The 19,178-nt window shown below is 46.3% G+C and overlaps 1 protein-coding gene across 2 annotated transcripts in view; it reads right to left on the minus strand.

The window, feature by feature from the left end:
• Itpr2 (inositol 1,4,5-trisphosphate receptor type 2) overlaps positions 1 to 19,178 on the minus strand; it is a 457,151-nt gene that overhangs the window by 79,294 nt on the left and 358,679 nt on the right. For both annotated transcript variants that reach the window (XM_045139538.1, XM_045139536.1), the window contains exons 46-48: positions 17,728 to 17,835; positions 10,840 to 11,032; positions 8,913 to 9,038 (exon numbers count right to left, since the gene is read on the minus strand). In XM_045139538.1, coding sequence (XP_044995473.1) covers positions 8,913 to 9,038; positions 10,840 to 11,032; positions 17,728 to 17,835 — 427 coding nt within the window. The remainder of the gene's footprint in view (positions 1 to 8,912; positions 9,039 to 10,839; positions 11,033 to 17,727; positions 17,836 to 19,178) is intronic.

The raw sequence follows: 19,178 nt of genomic DNA on the forward strand, positions 1-19,178 counted from the left end.
CTCTCTGTGTCTGTTACTCTCAAATAAATAAATAAATTAAAAAAAAAAGAAGTCCAGTTCAATGGTGCGCGCACTGCTATGATGCGTCAAGGAAGCCCCCTCCCCATCCCTCCACCCCCCGCCCTGGGCAGGGTGTGCGTAACTGCGTCCGTGGAATTCTGACTCCTGGTGGATCAGCCAGTTTTGGAGCCTCAGACTCAGGTCTGTAGGTTGACCTAGTCAATGGGAAACAAACGAGATTTTCCCACTTCTTTTTTGTTGTTGTTTTACAAGGTAGGGTTTCGTTCTAGCCCAGGCTGACCCAGGACTCCCTGTGTGGCCTTAGGGTACTTAGTCTCTTAGCTACAGCTGTGTTCATTACTTGTAAAATTCACTTCTGATGCAAACAACAACAACAACAACCCTTTGAGTGCTTTCGTGTGCAGAACTTTTCTACTACTATGGAACCCTGGGGTGACCTGTATCCTTTAATGAAGTTTGCACAATCTGTTGCCAATGAATCACAAAATTAGAGAGATTTAGTTGTATGTTTGCAACCAATGAATAGTACTGGTTTAGACATGTTTCTTTAAAAATATCTGTTCCGGGCTGGAGAGATGGCTTAGCAGTTAAGGCGTTTGCCTGCAAAGCCAAAGGATCCCGGTTCAATTCCCCAGGACCCACGTAAGCCAGATGCACAAGGGGAACTCAAGCATCTAGAGTTTGTTTGCAGTGGCTGGAAGCCCTGGCATGCCCATTCTCCCTCTCCCTCTTTCTTTCTCAAATAAATAAATAAAAATACAGTGATTTTTTTTAAATGTCTGTTCCTCACCATGCTGTCTTTTGTTAGGGCTTGCATAGGGTGTGAATGTAACCCCCAAAGGCTCACATGCTGGAAGGCTGCCCCCCATCCCTGTTCCATGGCCCTGGAGTAGTGGACCCTTTAGGCGGCTGAGAGATTAAGGAAAAGCAGAGCCACAGGGGAGCAGGCTGGTTCAGAGAGAGGCACTGCAGAGCCCTTCCGAATTCAAGCTGTATTGAGAGAGTCATAGCACCGTGCCAAAGGCAGCGTGGTGAGTCCTAACGCCAGAGAGAGAGAGAGAGAGAGAGAGAGAGAGAGGGGAAGGGAGGGAGAGAGAGAGAGGGAGAAACAGAGAAGGAGAGAGAGAGGGAGAGAAAGAGAGAGAGAGGGAGAGAGAGAGAGAGGGAGAGGGAGAAAGAGAGAAGGAGGGGGGCAAAGAGAGAGAGGGAGGGAGGGAGGGGGAGAGAGAGAGAGAGAGAGAGAGAGAGAGAGAGAGAAAGAGAGAGAGGAAGGGAGGGAGAGAGAGAAGGAGAAACAGAGAAGGAGAGAGAGAGAGAGGGAGAGGGAGAGAGAGGGAGAGAGGAAGGGAGGGAGAGAGAGAAGGAGAAACAGAGAAGGAGAGAGAGAGAGAGGGAGAGGGAGAGAGAGGGAGAGGGAGAAAGAGAGAAGGAGGGGGGCAAAGAGAGAGAGGGAGGGAGGGGGGGAGAGAGAGAGAGAGAGAGAGAGAGAGAAAGAGAGAGAGGAAGGGAGGGAGAGAGAGAGGGAGAAACAGAGAAGGAGAGAGAGGGAGAGAGAGAGAGGGAGAGGGAGAAAGAGAGAAGGAGGGGGGCAGAGAGAGAGAGGGAGGGAGAGAGAGAGAGAGAGAGAGAGATCAAAAGAAAAGAAATCCAAAGAGTGAAGGAAGCTTGCTTTACTAGTTTTTTTTTTTTTTTTTTTTTTTTTTTTTTTTTTTTTTTTTTTTTTTCAGGAGAAAGATGAAGTTCTATTCCACATGGCCATGACTCAGTCTACATGCCGGCAGCCGCAGAGGTACCAGACAGGACTCAAGGTCACGACTCAGGTGGCCTTGGGATTCCCTGGTAATCGGAGGTTGGTCCTCTTTGTCCCCCACCTGACCCTGGTCCTGGCAGCAGAACCTCCTAAAAGGACCACATCTGCTTTAGCAGTGGTGAGACCTACTGCTGTGCAGTTAGGTGACAGACATAACAACTTTTGGAGTCACCACGGGGACCTGGACGCTCTCTCGAGATCCTGGCATAAATCCTCTGCCCATGTGGCTCCTTATGGATACAGCCATTTCCTGGCCTGCTTCTCCATAGACTTGTCACGCAGCCAGGCAGGCCTCCACCAGAAGGCAGCTGGACAGATGGAGCTACCCAGTTGTGAACTTTCAGTCTCCAAAGATGGGGCGCAACACAAACATTCTCCCTTATTAAACATCCACCAACAAGTATTTTGTTATAGCAGCACAAAGTATAGCTTTGGCATCTTTCAAGTAAGAAGTGATGTAAAGGGCTGGAGGGATGGCTTAGCAGTTACGGTGCTTGCCTGCAAAGCCAAAGGACCCAGGTTCAACTCCTCAGGACCCACGTAAGCCAGGTGCACAAGGGGGCGCATGCGCGTGGAGTTTGTTTGCAGCAGCTGGAAGCCCTGGCACGCCCATTCTTTTTTACTCTATCTGTCTTTTTGTATCTCTCTCCCATACACACATGTGCATAAATTAAAAAAAAATTAAAAAGCTGGGCTGGAGAGATGGCTTAGAGGTTAAGCACTTGCCTGTGAAGCCTAAGGACCCCGGTTCGAGGCTTGATTCCCCAGGACCCACATTAGGCAGATGCACAAGGTGGCGCACGCATCTGGAGTTCATTTGCAGTGGCCGGAGTCCCTGGCGTACCCATTCTCTCTCTCTCTGCCTCTTTCTCTCTCTGTCTGTTGCTCTCAAATAAATTAATAAATAAAAATAAGCCCCCCACCAAATTAAAAAGCTAGGAGACAGCTGATTCTCCATGCCCCTGTTCCCACTGGACTTATGAGCTGATCAAATGAATTCCGGGATGGGAAAAGGAAAAAGGCGAGCACCTCTGAAAGTTTCCGTGCCCCCCGCGAGACCACTAAAAAGATATCCTCCTTAAAGTTGCCTAGATGCTGGCCTAGGCATGCTCAGCCTTCCGAAACCAGGCCTGCCTACCAGCAGCTCTGAACGCAGCACGCACAGGGCGGTGAAGAGAGCTGTGGCTCTCCCACGCCGCCCTGCCGCTGACGCTGGGGCCTGCTGCAGTGCAAAGTGTACAAGATACTGCGGGCCATTCCCGGATCTGCTGCGGGGCCTGTCTCATAGCAGTAAATGAATCAATAGCTGTTTAATTTTTTAAAATTTTTTATTTATTTATTTGAGAGCGAGAGACACAGAGAGAAAGACAGAGAGAGGGAGAGAGAGAGAGAATGGGCGCGCCAGGGCCTCCAGCCTCTGCAAACGAACTCCAGACGCGTGCGCCCCCTTGTGCATCTGGCTAACGTGGGACCTGGGGAACCGAGCCTCGAACCGGGGTCCTTAGGCTTCACAGGCAAGCGCTTAACCGCTAAGCCATCTCTCCAGCCCAGATGTTTAATTTTTTTCCCATGTGTGCATATACACGTGTGTGCATGTTCGTGCGTGTGCAGGTACATGGGCGCATGTATGCATGGAGGCCAGAGGAAGACTTCGGGTATTGTTCTTTAGGCACTCTCCACTGTCCACCTTTTTAATTTACTTTTGTTTATTTTTATTTATTTGAGAGTGAGAGACAGAGAGAGAAAGAGGCAGGGAGAGAGAGAGAGAGTGAGAGAGAGAGGGCGCGTTAGGGCTTCCAGCTACTGCAAATGAACTCCAGGCACGTGTGCTCTCTTGTGCATCTGGCTAATGTGGGACCTGGGGAATTGAGCCTTGAACGGGGTCCTTAGGCTTCACAGGCAAATGCTTAACTGCTAAGCCATCTCTCCAGCCCTGTCCACCTTTTTAAGGACATTGTCTCTCATTGGCTTCAAACTTTCCAAGAAGGCCAAACTAGCTTTCCAGAGAATTCCTGAGATCTGTCTCCACTGCCTCAGTCAGTGCTGGCAATACAAGGCCACAGCACCATGCCTACCTTTTCTATGTGGGTTCTGGGGATCAAACTCTGGTTCTTGTTCTTACAGGGAAAGCATTTTACTGACGGAGTTACTTTCTAGTTCCCTCTCCCTGTTTGTGAAGCAATCACAAATATGTTCTAGGAGTTTGTTTCAAATCAGTAACTAAGTGAATTCCACAAGTTGGGTGGCCTTGATTTTAAGTAGATAGTCAGCCGCCAACATCTCCAAGGCATATTTCACTACGTTTTGCCAGTCATATGACTCCACAGGCTAATTCACAAGTGAAGTCCTGGTGTGACATTCTGGAAGTCCCCGATTTGCCACAGATGGTCACATCCCACCCACATGTCACTAGTGCTGGTCAGTCAACCAATTCTTTATTCTCCCCCAGAGAGGCCGTGGCCTGCTGGCATCACCTATTGATTACACAGCAAAGTGTAATCATGCACTTGGAGCTGGCACCCTTGTGGAGGGCCTCGAAGCATCTAGCACCAGACCTTGCACACAGTTTGACACTAAATGCCTCTTTGTGGAACGAATAAATAAGATTCACAGTGATTTAACATGATGATGAGCTGACGATGACGTCTGTAGTTATCTCCTGTGGAAATGATCATATTGGCTTCCATCTAAAGACTCATGGTTAAAAAAAAAAAAAGAAGATGATGAAAAGAAAAACTGAATCTTTCTGCCACATTCCAGGGATAGATTCTAAGATTTTAAAAGTTAATTGTAGGGCTGGGGAAATGGCTTAGCGGTTAAGGCATTTGCCTGTGAAGCCTAAGGACCTTGGTTCAATTCCTCAGGACCCATGTAAGCCAGATGCAGAAGGGGACGCATGCATCTGGAGTTCATTTGTAGTGGCTGGAGGTTCTGGTGTGCCCATTCTCTCTTTCTCTTTGCCTCTTCCTCACGCTCAAATAAATAAACAAAATATTCTTAAAAAGTTAATTCTAGTGGGGGTGCAGTGGCTCATACCTATAATCCCAGCAATTAGGCAGCTGGACAGGAAGATATACACAAAGACCAGCCTGCACTACATAGTGAGTTCCAGGCCAGCCTGGTCTATACAGTGAGACCCTGAGTCAAAAACTAAAATGAAATAGCAATAGTAACATAAAAAGCATTGGAGGGGGCTGGAGAGATGGCTTAGCGGTTAAGCGCTTGCCTGTGAAGCCTAAGGACCCTGGTTCTAGGCTCGATTCCCCAGGACCCACGTTAGCCAGATGCACAAGGGGGCGCACGCGTCTGGAGTTCGTTTGCAGAGGCTGGCAGCCCTGGCGTGCTCATTCTCTCTCTCTCCCTCCCTCTATCTGTCTTTCTCTCTGTGTCTGTCACTCTCAAATAAATAAATTAAAAAAAAAAAAAAGCATTGGAGGCTAATCCTCACCCGTCATAGGGGATTATTTTCTCTCCCTAATATTTAGATCTTCCTATCAATTTCCCATAACAAGCATGTATCACATTTTCAATGAAAAACTATTTTTAGAAACTCCCCTGTACAGTTTTAGATATTAGAGAATATGGTGCTGGTTCTTTATAAAGAAAATTCGGACAGCACTATTGGAGGCTTCAGTTCACATGCAGGAACACCGCTCATGCTGGCTCTTTACAGCTTCCTGGACAGTACCTGCTGCTTTCCATCTCTGCCTCTCTGCATTCCTCCACCTCCCACGCAGCCTCATTAGAATCTCCCGTTTCCTCCACCTGAGCCCTGGTAAAGTAGACATCCTTCCATCCATTCGCCCACCCACTGTTGGTCCTTAACCGCGTGCCCTTTTCACTGGTTGGTCCTCTTAAATAGACTCTGAGCTCCTGGGGGACAAGGCAGCTTCCCCGATCTTCGCGTCTCTAGGACGGGCGTTGTGCCTGAAATAGAGTGGGACCCACCAATGCTTGTTAAATTGAGGGAGCTGAAATCGCCTTAAAGAATTCATTTTCCTGGGCTGGAGAGATGGCTTAGCGGTTAAGCGCTTGCCTGTGAAGCCTAAGGACCCCGGTTCGAGGCTCGGTTCCCCAGGTCCCACGTTAGCCAGATGCACAAGGGCGCGCACGCGTCTGGAGTTCGTTTGCAGAGGCTGGAAGCCCTGGCGCGCCCATTCTCTCTCTCTCCCTCTATCTGTCTTTCTCTCTGTGTCTGTCGCTCTCAAATAAATAAATAAATAATTTATTAAAAAAAAAAGAATTCATTTTCCTTAATGAAAACACTTGTGAGGAAAAGGATTTACACTCAAAAAGTGAATAAAACAAAACAAAAACACTGCCTACACACTGAACCTTGTGTGTTATCTTGGGATGAGATGATTCCCACATCATTGTCCCTTGCCTCGCTTTGCCAAAGGAAACCCAGAAGACGGCTCAGTGTGTAAAGGGTGTGCCCCGCAAGCGTGAGGACATGAAGCTGATCCTCAGTATCCATGTGAAAAAGCAGAGCACGGAAGTGTGCGCTTTTAATCCCAGTGCTAGGGAGGTGGTCACAGACAAAGCCCTGGGGCTGGCTGGCCTAACTGGTGACCTCTGGGCCGAGGGAAAGAAAGGCACCGGAGGAGGGACATCAGAAATTGTCCTCTGGCCTGTACACGTATGCACACACATGTCACTACACATGTGTACCTGCACACACACACACACACACACACACACACACACACACACACACACACACCTCCCTTGAACCACTGCATACCATCATCCAAGCTAAAGCAAGTTATTATCTAAGTCAATATTGTAACCGAATTGTTAACCAGACATTTGGGCATAAAAATCTTCTTTTTTATTATTTGTTTGAGAAAGAGATAGAAAGAGAGAGAGAATGGATGAACCAAGGCCATCAGCCACTGCAAACGAACTCCAGACAGATGTGCCCCTTGGGCACGTGTGCAGCATTGTACATTTGCATCACCATGCACCTGGCTGACGTAGGACCTGGAGAGTCGAGCACGCGTTCTTAGGCTTTGCAGGCAAGGGCCTTAACCGCTAAGCCATCTCTGCATGGGCACAGGTAACTTCTAACGGCTGAGGTGATGTGAGGCCAGAAAAGAATCCCAGGAGAAGGACAGCAGAGAAAGCCCACCTGGAGACCCATACCCAGCTCATTTACTCTCTGCCAACCCCTCGGCTCTCACGGCCACGGTGATCTCGGGTCTGGGGCTGGCAAGGGTGGCCTACCTATGCTGATCAGAAGTTTAGTTTGGGTCCAAGACTACAAGGTAACTATATGATCACCTTTCCTCCCAAAACTGTTAGAACTCAGGGTTGTAGACAATCCTTCTCTTTTGTTCTCTTAAGATTCCATTTCAAATTAAGTTTCAAAATTAAAAATTTTTAAAAAAATCTCATATACCGATTCACCTAGATTCTCTGATGTCAATACCTTGTGTGACCACATTATGACAATCAACATGAGAAAATTAACAAATATCCTCCCATGGCTGGGGTGCATTCCAGCAACCATCATACGTTCTTCAAGGCCACTCAAATTGCAAGTGAAAGTTAAGGACCTGACAGGAAAGTGTAAGATGTCAACCTGCTCTTGGATTTCTGTCTCTTATCCTGCGTACCTCCACTCCTCTGAAGTAGACCGGAATCCCTGTTCCTCTTACCACTCCATCTGTCCGCTAGGCTTTCCCGGCATGGCAGTGTGAACAGCTACCTTGTGCCAACAATAAAAGTCACTTGACGCAGTGAGTACCACACGCCACTCTAGACACTTTGCCAACAGCATCTCCTTACATCCTAACAAGAGTCCTGCTAACCGATGAACTCCGAGAACAGATTTTCCCATGTGATCTGCCTAACCTAAACGAAACTCGCTTCTACTGTACTTTCTAATTCACATGAAATGGCCCAATACAATCTTGTCTTTGGATTTGTAAGACCCCATGCATTATTAGGTTAATGATACTCATTCCATACTTGATACCCTTTGTCCTCTGCCATTACATTCTCTGTAATGCTATGCATTTCTGAGACTGAAATTGCTAATATTTATCTGCTCATTATCCCTGACAAAAGAATTAGAGAATCTAAAACTTGCTCGTAGGTTACAGGTACGTTCAATACCAAGGCCTGAGACAAAACAGAAAGCAAGGAGAATAAAATATGTGTCACTATTTAGTCACAGCACTTGGGCACAAGATCCTCATTTACATAACTGAGATAACGCAGCCTAGAAACACTTTGACCAGTTAATTAGGCAGAAACAATTTTTGGCGCTCTGTTTTCCAATACAGACCTGTATTAGCTGAGCTGCACACGAGCTTTTTGTAGAGGAATGTTTCCACTGGCCACTGTTTCTGCCTACTCTACTCAGTAAATAGAATAGGCAGAATGAATGTAGAAATGAATATAGAAAAAGAGAATAGCACAGAATAATGCAGAAAAATCTGTTTAATGAGAATAAACCTTTCTTGTTTTGAAGCTCTAGAGTTAAGGGATCTATTTAAAGTGTCATTGTGTGTGTGTGTGTGTGTGGTGTATGTGTGTGGTGTGGTGTACTCACGTGTCTGTGTGTGGTGTGTGTGTGTGTGTGTGTGTGTGTGTGTGGTATGGTGTACGCATATGTCTGTGTGTGGTGTATGTGTGTGGTATGATGTACACACATGTCCGTGTGTGGTGTATGTGTGTGGTGTGGCGGTGTACACATGTCTGTGCAGGTGTGCACCCCACGTTTATGCATGCAGAGGCCGGAGGAGACCCGTGGGTGCTCTCCTCTCTGTCACCCATGTCTTTCCTTGAGACAGGTTCCCCCCCTCAACCCAGAGCTGCTATCTGTCAGCAAACCTCTCTGGTCTCCATCACCCAGTGGAAGTGGACAGGGGTTACAGAGCCACGTGTCCACAGACCATTTTTCTAGCTTTTCTCTGTATTATGGGGAGCCAACCTTGGTGGGCTCTGGCCTGAGAAACCCTCATGATTAAGCAGCAAGTGCTCCTAACCACTGAGCTGTTTCCCAGCCCCAGAGCATGACGTCCGTCGACAGAAGTTTCAGGTAGCTGTGGTTTGGCCGGGGGCGAGCACTTACCTTCATCGCCGTCATCGCCAAACGGGTAGAAGAGAGCCACCGCCAGGTTGATGAACACGGCCAGGTTGAAGGAGATGCTTCCCCACAGCGAGATGTGGCGGGAGAACCAGAACAGGGCGGGGTTGTCTGGAGAGCCACAGTGCAAGGGAGGGAGCGGTGAGCAGAGGCTGACCTCAACACATGCGCGCGAACGAACGAGCATTGTACAAAGTACGTTTTGTAGATGACCACAAAGGCTTATTTTAAATAGATGCTGAAGTGCTTTCCACTGGATCTCTTCTCTCACCCCTTTGCCAGATTACACCTACGCTGCTCGTATGTAGAGGGGCGAGCGCACTGACAATGCCTCGGTGTGCTCAGCAAGGGTGATTCTGGGCTGGGGAGATGGCTCAGCGGTTAAGGTGCTTGCCTGCGAAGCCTAAGAACCCAGGTTCGATTCACCAGTACCCAGGTAAGCCAGATGCACGAGGTGGTGCGTGCATCTGGAGTTTGTTGGCAGTGGCCAGACAGAGGCCCTGGCATGCCAATTCTCTCTATCTACCTCTCTCTCTCTCTCTCTCTCTCTCTCTCTCTTGAATAGATAAAATATTTCAATGGAGAATCATGTTAAAAAAAAAAAAAGGGGCTGGAGAGATGGCTTAGCAGTCAAGGGCTTGCCTGTGAAGCCTAAGGACCCCGGTTCGAGGCTTGCTTCCCCAGGAGCCATGTTAGCCAGATGCACAAGGGGGCGCACATGTCTGGAGTTCATTTGCAGTGGCTGGAAGCCCTGGAGTGCCCATTCCCTCTCTCTGTCTCTCTATCTCTGTCTCCCTTTCTGCCTCTTTCTCTGTCTGTCACTTTCAAATAAATAAAAATTAAAAAAGAAAGAAAGAAAGGGTGATTCTGTAACAACTCTCTCCAATGCAGCCCTAATGCAGATGAGGGACCCTATACTGGAATAGTATATGCCTCACTGTAGAATTTGGCAAACTCAGTGGATAAGCTGAGCCCTCCTCCATGAAGCAGTCACTAAAAGCCCCTTGCCCCTAACGCAGAGTTATCTGAAATGAACATTCCAGGGACACAGTCGCAGTTACTTGGAAACCGAACCCTAACAGGGAGGCACAGTGTTGCTGGCTGGGAACGTGCAGAAGAAAACAGGAAGACTTATCAGGAAATGGGGGAGGCTTTGCGGAATTTCCTCAGCAAAGGAGCTGTCATCAGAAAGGAATTACTACCTTCACAATGAGCATTTCCACAGTTTAAGCGCAATTCATATTGGATAAATATGAAAATATTTATCACAAAACAAAGCCTCCCCCCCCCAGCAATAGTTTGTTATTCAATTGACCTTTTATTTTCAGGGAGAGGAAAAAAATGTTTTTCAAATAGCCCAAATAAATTTATTGAACCATATGCATACACTGGGCATCTAAAATTTTCACTCATTAGCAGGCTAGAAACCTAAAATGATGAAGTATGGAAACCTTCTCAAAACAACAGAAAATGCCCAATTATCAGTTTCCCCCTCTTCATTTCTGTTATAAATTCATAATATCTTTTACCAGGGAAAGCAAATTTAAAATGATTTATATTTTTTTTATTCTAAAGATTTAAAGCTTAGTGCTTCTAATTAGACCAGAGGGCTATGCTATAAATAGAACTGCATGACGATGCAACCATGCCATTCCTGACATGCATTAAAAACATGATCGCCACCTCCAGCAGGTGATCTAATTAGCCAGGGGTTCTGTTTTCATTGAGCTGCAGGTGGCTCGGCTCCAGCTGCAGTCAGAGCTCACTCCTCAGCCTACCAGTGATTTCAGGGAACCTCAGACTGGCAAGAAATTAAAAATAATTATTCAAATGAACTGGCATCGTGTGCTCCCGGGTCCCGGTGTATGCGCCCGTTTCCACAAAACCAACCAGCACGGCTTGTCATACTCACTCCTGATTTTTTTCTGCCACTTCATCTCGCTGTAGAGGTCCTCTGTTTGCTGGAAGAAGTCGTTCACTTTACTCCCCTGCTCATCCCGCTCCGTGGTGTTGAACACGCGGCACTTAGACTCCCGCGTGAGGAACTCGCAGATGTTGGGGACAGGAAAGACAATTTGCTCCATGGTTCTGTCATGCCGAACAATCTGGAATCATTAACATCAATCTGTGTTTCATTGTAGCCCTGGGTACACTTTAACCTTGGGTTAGGTTTTGTTCTTTTTTTAAAAAAAATATTTATTTATTTATTTAATTTATTTATTTATTGGCAAACACAGAGAGAAAGATAGAGAGGGAGAGGGAGAGAGAGAATGGATGCTCCAGGGCCACTGCCAATGTGCCACCTGGTGCAGCCGGCATTACGTGGGTAGTAGGGAATGGAACCACGGCCCTCAGACATTGCAAGCCAGCACCTTAATCACTGAGCCATCTCTCCAGCCCTTGTTTTTGTTCTTACTGTAAGTTTACAAATGGTATTTTATGAGTCCAGTCTTGAAGACTGTGCCACACAGAAATCCTTACCACAAGCTTTTACCCTATTGCTTTGTGCTTTTTCCCTTTAAATGAGGGAAGTTGGGGCTGGAGCGATGGCTCAGCAGGTAGGAGTGCTTCCCATGCAAACATGACAGCCCGAGAACGGTGGCCCCCTGACCTCAGTTCCCCCGCACCCACAGGGCCCACACGCTTCACGTGGCTATGCGTTCCTGTGCCCCAGTCCTGTGGGGAGCAGAGACCCAACAGTCACTGTGGCTTGTGACGATGGAAACAGCAGAATCGGTGGATTCCGTCTCAAGGAGCTAACTGTGATGAGCGGAGAGGTGGTTCACCCACGGGAGGGTTCCTGGATGATGTGCACAGGATGGGTGCATGTTCCATACATAGAGCGTAACACACACCACACACGCCACAAAAACACACACACACACACCACACTACACACACACCACACACCACACCACACACACACACCACATACCACACCCACCACACCACACACACACACACCACACTACACACACCACAAAATCACACACACAGCACACACCACATATATACCACTCCACACCACACACACACATACACATACACACATGCCACAAAATCACACACAGCACACACACCACACTCCACACACCACACACACCACACACCATAATACTACCCCTTGTATCTCTTAGGTAGGACTGGAAGGAAGAGAAAGGCAGAGAGCCCCACGACACAAACAAAATAACAACAGACATCTAAATACGCGAATGCGAAAGTTCTTTTCTTTTTGTCTTTCTCTTATTTCTTCTTGTATAGCAGAAACAGCTGCATGGAGGGGAGGTGCTCTAATCTCTGGCAGTTTCTTTTGTAGTAATGAGGTAAGAAAACTCCAGCACGATGGGAACGAGCAAGAAGGTACGGTTGGAAACCTTGCATGTATCATGACATTTAATTAATGACGTAACTGCCCGTACCTTGAGACAGCTCCTAAAAATCACAGCAAGATGTCTATGCTTTAAAAAATTGTCAGTTTTGGGCTGGAGAGATGGCTTAGCGGTTAAGCGCTTGTCTGTGAAGCCTAAGGACCCCGGTTCGAGGCTCGGTTCCCCAGGTCCCACGTTAGCCAGATGCACAAGGGGGCGCACGCGTCTGGAGTTCGTTTGCAGAGGCTGGAGGCCCTGGCGCGCCCATTCTCTCTCTCTCCCTCTATCTGTCTTTCTCTCTGTGTCTGTTGCTCTCAAATAAAAAAAAAATTGTCAGTTTGGTATTATTCTGTTAAACTTGTAACTGATGGTGTCTTGCATCATATGCTATACATTGCAAAACATTCTTCTAAAACAAGAAGATAAAATTTAGTAGTGGTAAATAAAAGTTCTTACTCATAAGTTCAAAAGATAACAAATTATAATAAACTTTAATGAGATATATATGAAAACACCATCATGAGACCCATTTCTTTGTATACTGACTTTAAAAATGAATTTAAATGATCCATTATACAAAACTCTTGGACATGTTTAGTATGCCATGTACCCATTTATAAAATTAAAAACAGGTTTACTTGCTCTAACTTAATCGAGTAATTTTTTTTAACTTTTTTTCTTTCTTTCTTTTTTTCTTTTTTTTTTTTTTTTTTTTTGGTTTTTCGAGGTAGGGTCTCACTCTAGCCCAGGCTAACCTGGAATTCACTACGGAGTCTCAGGGTGACCTCGAACTCACGGTCATCCTCCTACCTCTGCCTCCCGAGTGCTGGGATTAAAGGCGTATGCCACCACGCCCGGCTTAATCGAGTATTTTTTTTTTTTTTTTAGAAATTTCTAGGTGTACTAAAGAAATAAAGCTGTGGTTATGATAAGTCAAGCTATTCAGTCCCTTTATGAAAGGACACATTGAATTCTGGTTGTCACACTTTACAAAGGGCACTGTCAAACCAGAGGGATTGCTGAAGAGAATGGGAACGTGTTCAGGAATGCTGGCAGGAAGCCAAATATGGTTAATTTTTCCTCAGATTATTCAACAAATGCTTATTCAGTCCTCACTTGATAAGCACTGGGGAAGCCAGAGTGGAGAGACATGAGTGAGATTGAAATTTAGTATCATGATGGTTCTTTTTTTAATCCTTGTACATTATTTTTATTTATTCATTAGAGAGAGAGAGATTGGGAGAATGGGCATGCCAGGGCCTCCAGCCACTGCAAACGAACCTCAGATGCATGTGCCTCCTTGTGCATCTGGCTAACGTGGGTCCTGAGGAATCAAACCTGGGTCCTTTGGCTTTGCAGGCAAATGCCTTAACTGCTTAGCCACACCTCCAGCCCAGATGGTTTTTTCTTTTAATATATGTAATAGATATATTACATATATAGTATGTATATTATATATGTATATAATTTTTATTTATTTGAGAGAGAAAGAGGTAGATAGAGGGAGAGAGAAGGAGAGAGACAGAATGGGCATGCCATGGCCTCCAGCTGCTGCAAATGAACTCCAGATATTTGCACTGCCTTGTGCATCTGGCTTACATGGGTCCTGGGAAATTGAGCGTAGGTCCTTTGGCTTTGCAGGCAAGCGCCTTAACTGCTAAGCCATCTCATCAGCCCCATGATGATTCTTTGAATGTTAGAACCAAACTACCATGATGAGGGGAGCAAGAATTTGAGTATACATTAATATGGGATCCTGTGAACTCTTTAAAAGATCCAATTATCAGTTGTTTAAAATTAAATCAGCAGGCTGGAGAGATGGCTTAGCAGTTAAACGCTTGCTTGTGAAGCTTAAGGACCCCGGTTTGAGGCCTGATTCCCCAGGACCCACGTTAGTCAGATGCACAAGAGGGCGCACACGTCTGGACTTCGTTTTCAGGGGCTGGCAGCCCTGCCTTGCCCATTCTCTCTCTCTCTGCCTTTCTCTCTCTATCTGTCACTCTCAAATAAATAAAAATAAAATGTATATAAAGAATTTTAAAATTAAATCTGCTACCTAGGTGTAGTGGCAGACGCCTTTAATCTTAGCACTTGAGAGGCTGAGGTAGAAGGATTGCCATGAGTTTGAGGCCAGCCTGGGGCTAGAGGGTGAATTCTAGGTCAGCCTGGGATAGAGTGAGATCCTGAATTTAAGAATTTAAGGCAGAATTTGTGTCACTATAGGGCAGTTCCCTCATAGATGGACAGTTAGATCCAGTACTCTTCCTGTTTCCCAGGATCCTCATGTCGGCTATTAGAAGCACTGTGCAATCCAGCTTACGTGGGACATGGAGATTTGAACATGAGCCCTTAGGCTTTTCAGGCAAGTGCCTTTAGCCACTAAGCCATCTCTCCAGCCTTCTGTCATGTATTTTTTTAATGGAAGGCTTCTATATCTACGACACCTTAACTTTTATTTATTTATTTGTGTTGGGGGCATGCTGTGGTCCATGTGCAGAAGTGAGCGGACGTGTCTATGCGCTGTCTTCTTTCAGACAGGGCCTCTTGTCAGTGCAAACGAGAACCGCCAAACTGCAAATCAACATCAGGCTAGCTGGCCTTGACCTTCAGATTCCCCAGGCCCCACCTCCCATTCTCAGAGGATCATGGGGGCCACAGCTGTACGGACTGTTTTGTGTCTGGCTTTTTATGTGGGCGTTGGGGAACTGAACCTGGGCCGGCAGGCTTTGCAAGTAGAAGCCATTAACCACTGAGCAATCTCCTCAGTCCCTTTCATTGAATCTCTATCCAGAAATTTCTCAGGCACATTAGTCACTGTTTTCCCTACATCCCCTTGTCCCCGAGCTGCACAGAATAGCCTGTATGAGCTAGTAGAGACCAAAACGTGGACTTGCCGACCATCTCTCCTCACCATAGGAAATCAGTAAGACAACCATAAGACACCGGGGAAATGACCCACTGGATATACTGCTTAATGCATGAGCATGCAGAACTGAGTTCGGGTACCCAGGGTCCACGTAAAAGCCAGGCACACAGCAGCAATCTCTATTGTCCCATTGCTGAGGAGGCCGAGACAGGAGGATCCCTGGGAAGGACTGGCTGGCTAAGAGGCCGAATTGGTGAGCTCATGGTTCAGGGTCAGACCTTGTCTTAAAATCGTAATACTAATTAACATGGAGCTCGAATGAGAAAGATACCAACATTGACCTCTGGTCTACACAAGTACGTGGACACGCATGCATGCGCACCTACCTGTACATACATACGCCACACACCTCCAAAGATATGAGTTAAAACAATAAAATAAAGAGGCTGAGGAGATTGCTCAGTGGTTAAAGACTTGCCAAGCCTAATGGCCCGAGTTCAATTCCCTAGTAGCCACATAAAGCCAGACGCACAAAATGGTGCATGCAAATGGAATTCGTTTGCAGTGGCAGGTGGCCCTGGTGCACCCATGCTTATTCCTTCCCTTTACCTCTTTCTGTTTGCCTCACTTTCTCAAATAAATAAATAAAAATCTTAATAATAAGATGAACTAAAATTTAAAAAAAAAAAACACTTATGAAAGTGGCCCTCTCTCTCGCAGGTATGAGGCAAGTCCTCATATCTCATCTGCCTCTTGACTTATGGCTTCCAGATCTCTCCTGTCTCCTACTTCTGTCCTTTGGCTTCTGAAATCATCCTTGGGCCTCCATGGACCGGAGTTCTATCCGCTTCCATTCCTTCCCTCCCTGGTTCCTAAGCACGGGCGGTAGCGAGCTCTGCTCTTGCAGCTGCCTCAGGCTGTCTTCCGTCGAATCTGACACACAACCATGGCACCGCAGATGTCTACACACGTGACCCAGGTGATCATGCTCACTGACGCTCAGCGCTCTGGCACAAGCGGGCAGAAGGATGGGAATCACGCATTCTGAGTGCATTCTGAGGCATTCTGCTGAAAACTGGGCCTTTCTGCCGAAGTGATTGTGAATAAAGAGTGCCAGGGTCAACCACTCTGCGTCCTTCTGCTTGATTAGTTCAGCCAACGAGTGTCAAAATTGATGCCATGACTAGCAAATGACAGCCAGATGCCTCCCCCCCCCCCAACCAGCAGCAGCAGCCCGAAAAGTGCTTTCTGACCCAAGCCTCCTGAACTGCCATTGGCCATTAGATAATGTCTCATTTAGGGAGCGAGGGGGTCACACAGGATGGAGACAGCTAAACTGTCTGAGCTTAGGCTAGCCATAAGAGAGGGCTGCGAGGCTGTCCATGTGGCCTGCGCTTTGAATGTTTACTTACAACACACAGAGATCAAGGTTGCAAGAAGCCTCCCACAGTTTAAAAAAAAAAAAGAATAGAAACATTTTCCCAGATGATGGATTTTCTAAGAATAGCATGTCTCTGAAACCTAACTGCTGTGCAATGGCTGTTTCCATGACACAAAGAGGAGAAACAGAATGACCACCTTAATTAAGAAAAAGAAACAGGGCTGGAGAGATGGCTTAGCGGTTAAGCGCTGGCCTGTGAAGCCTAAGGACCCCGGTTCAAGGCTCGGTTCCCCAGGTCCCACGTTAGCCAGATGCACAAGGGGGCGCATGCGTCTGGAGTTCGTTTGCAGAGGCTGGAAGCCCTGGCGCGCCCATTCTCTCTCTCTCCCTCTATAAGTCTTTCTCTCTGTGTCTGTCGCTCTCAAATAAAAAAATAATTTAAAAAAAAACACATCAGTTAAGCCAAGGGCTTTCTAAAAAAAAAAAAAAAAAAAAAAAAAAAGGAAAAAAAAGAAAAAGAAACAAAAAACACAGCATTTACAGTTCTGGTGAAGCCGGGTATGGTGGCACATACCTTTAATCCCAGCACTCAGGAGGCTGAGGTAGAAAGATCACCATGAGTTCAAGGCCACCCTGAGGCTAAAATAGTGAATTCCAGGTCATCCTGGGCTGGAGTGAGAACCTACCTTGAAAAACAACAGCTACAGTTCTGGTGAGGAGGAAAAGCACTTTGAAAGATAGAAGATTCCAAGCAGAAGGCTGTTGTTAAAATACACCAAAAATATCAATACATTACGGAGTATCTGAAGAAAACTACTAAAGCTTTGGACAAACTGAAATATATCATGCTACACTTAACAAGAGTAAAATGTGCATTCCTTCCTTCTCCCAGTGGTTGAGGTTTAATAACTCTGAAATTACTTCCTATATCTTCCTACCTATGCATATGCAAATGAACAAGCCCATTGAAAACAAAAAGTATGCATTGAAGACCCATAAAAATGGACACCTAACTTCTTACAGTTAATCCTCATGCAACACCTTGTGGTGTTGATTTTTCAGTTTAAGTCACTCAAGGTGGCTTCATCGTTCTGGGCAAGAAGTAGGAGATGCTCTCAGGCAGAAGAAAGTAGACGTTTTTGATAGCGGGGAGGGGGAGCCCTCAGGAAGGGATAGGTTGGCTACCTCAATCTGCGCCGTGTGGTTGGCGTAGTACATCAAAGCCTCGTCGCCCTCCTCCGGATCCGATCCCGGCCTGAGCATCTGCTGCAGTGCTTTGTTGTGGCGGGCCAGCTAGAAGTGACAGGAGAAAAGTTATGTCTTTTTGTTGTTGTTGTTGTTGCTGTTGTTCCTTGTCCTGGGATTAGAACTGGCAATTAACAGCCCCACCATCCTGGGCCTAACGGCAGTGAATATATCAGCTGCTAGTTAGTATCTGTGGCAGAAAGTCGAACCTTGGATGAATGTACGATTGGACCTAGAGGAAGATATGTCAATGTGGACAGAAGAAAATGGCGTTCCTATAATAAGCTTAAACTACATGGACATTCAAAGCCATGTGATCAGCAGGGCTAGAGGGTGCTGGCGAGTAGGAACGGCATACAAGACAGCCTCCTGTAGACTCATAAATAGGCCTTTAGACTCCTGAAGGATCCTCTTCGGTGTGTAATCCAAGCTCTGCGTGAGCCTTCCTACTGAGGCCCCATGATTCAATATCTTAGGTGCCAAAACTGCTTCGACATAGATGTCAGTGCTACTGTAATGAAACTGAGCTCTTACAAACAAAATATGTGGATCCTAGCTGCAAATGATTGGGCTTCTATGTGAGTAGGAAGAAAACTCAGTAGCAGAGGCCAGTAAGCTAAAAAGGAGATAAAAGGGGAAGAGAAAGGGAGGGAGGGGGGACTTAATAATGGTATTGTATATATGTAATTAGAAGAACAGATTAATGGAGGTGAAAAGGCCTAAGTGATGAGCTCATTCTCTCTCTCTCTCCCCCTCACCCTCTTTCTGTCTCTGTCTCTAATAAATAAATAGAAATAAAAACTTAAAAAAAAAAAAAGCTGGGGAGTGAAAAGGCCTAAGTGAGGTCAGGGGAAGAGACTGAGGAAGGAAAGGTACAGAAAGGGCTAACCAAAATGTAAGAGGATATAAATAAGTCATATGGAAACCTACTGTTTGGGACAATGGAACACACAGGAGCCATAGATTGTTATTAGAAAATTTTCAGTGCCAGGGATGAGATGCCTTCCAGCGAGTTGTTGGCCAGGGAGGTCCCTGATGCCCCCAAAACATTATAAAACATTGCCAAGGCTCTTGGTTTCCCACCAGGAATAGATGGTAAGGCCCTATTGCTGAAAACTCCACATACTTGGGCTGCAAGGTCACTGAGAAACCCTACTGGTGGTAAGCTGATAACCTCTTCCACATACAGCAGCTGACAGAAAGCTGGAAGAAGCCATTGTGCATGCAGTTCAATGGGAGAGAGAGAAATCACCAGTGAAGATACTCAACAGTGGATACTGCAAGCCTTATATTTGGCCAGCCAGGCCAAATGAGCCAATGCATGCAATAGTGGCACATCTGTTATGGGGGAAACCAACCTCCCTTTCATTTGATTGGAGGCCTTCTCCATG

The sequence above is a fragment of the Jaculus jaculus genome, chromosome 22 (genome assembly GCF_020740685.1).
Source record: "Jaculus jaculus isolate mJacJac1 chromosome 22, mJacJac1.mat.Y.cur, whole genome shotgun sequence".
NCBI classification, from domain to species: Eukaryota; Metazoa; Chordata; class Mammalia; order Rodentia; family Dipodidae; genus Jaculus; species Jaculus jaculus.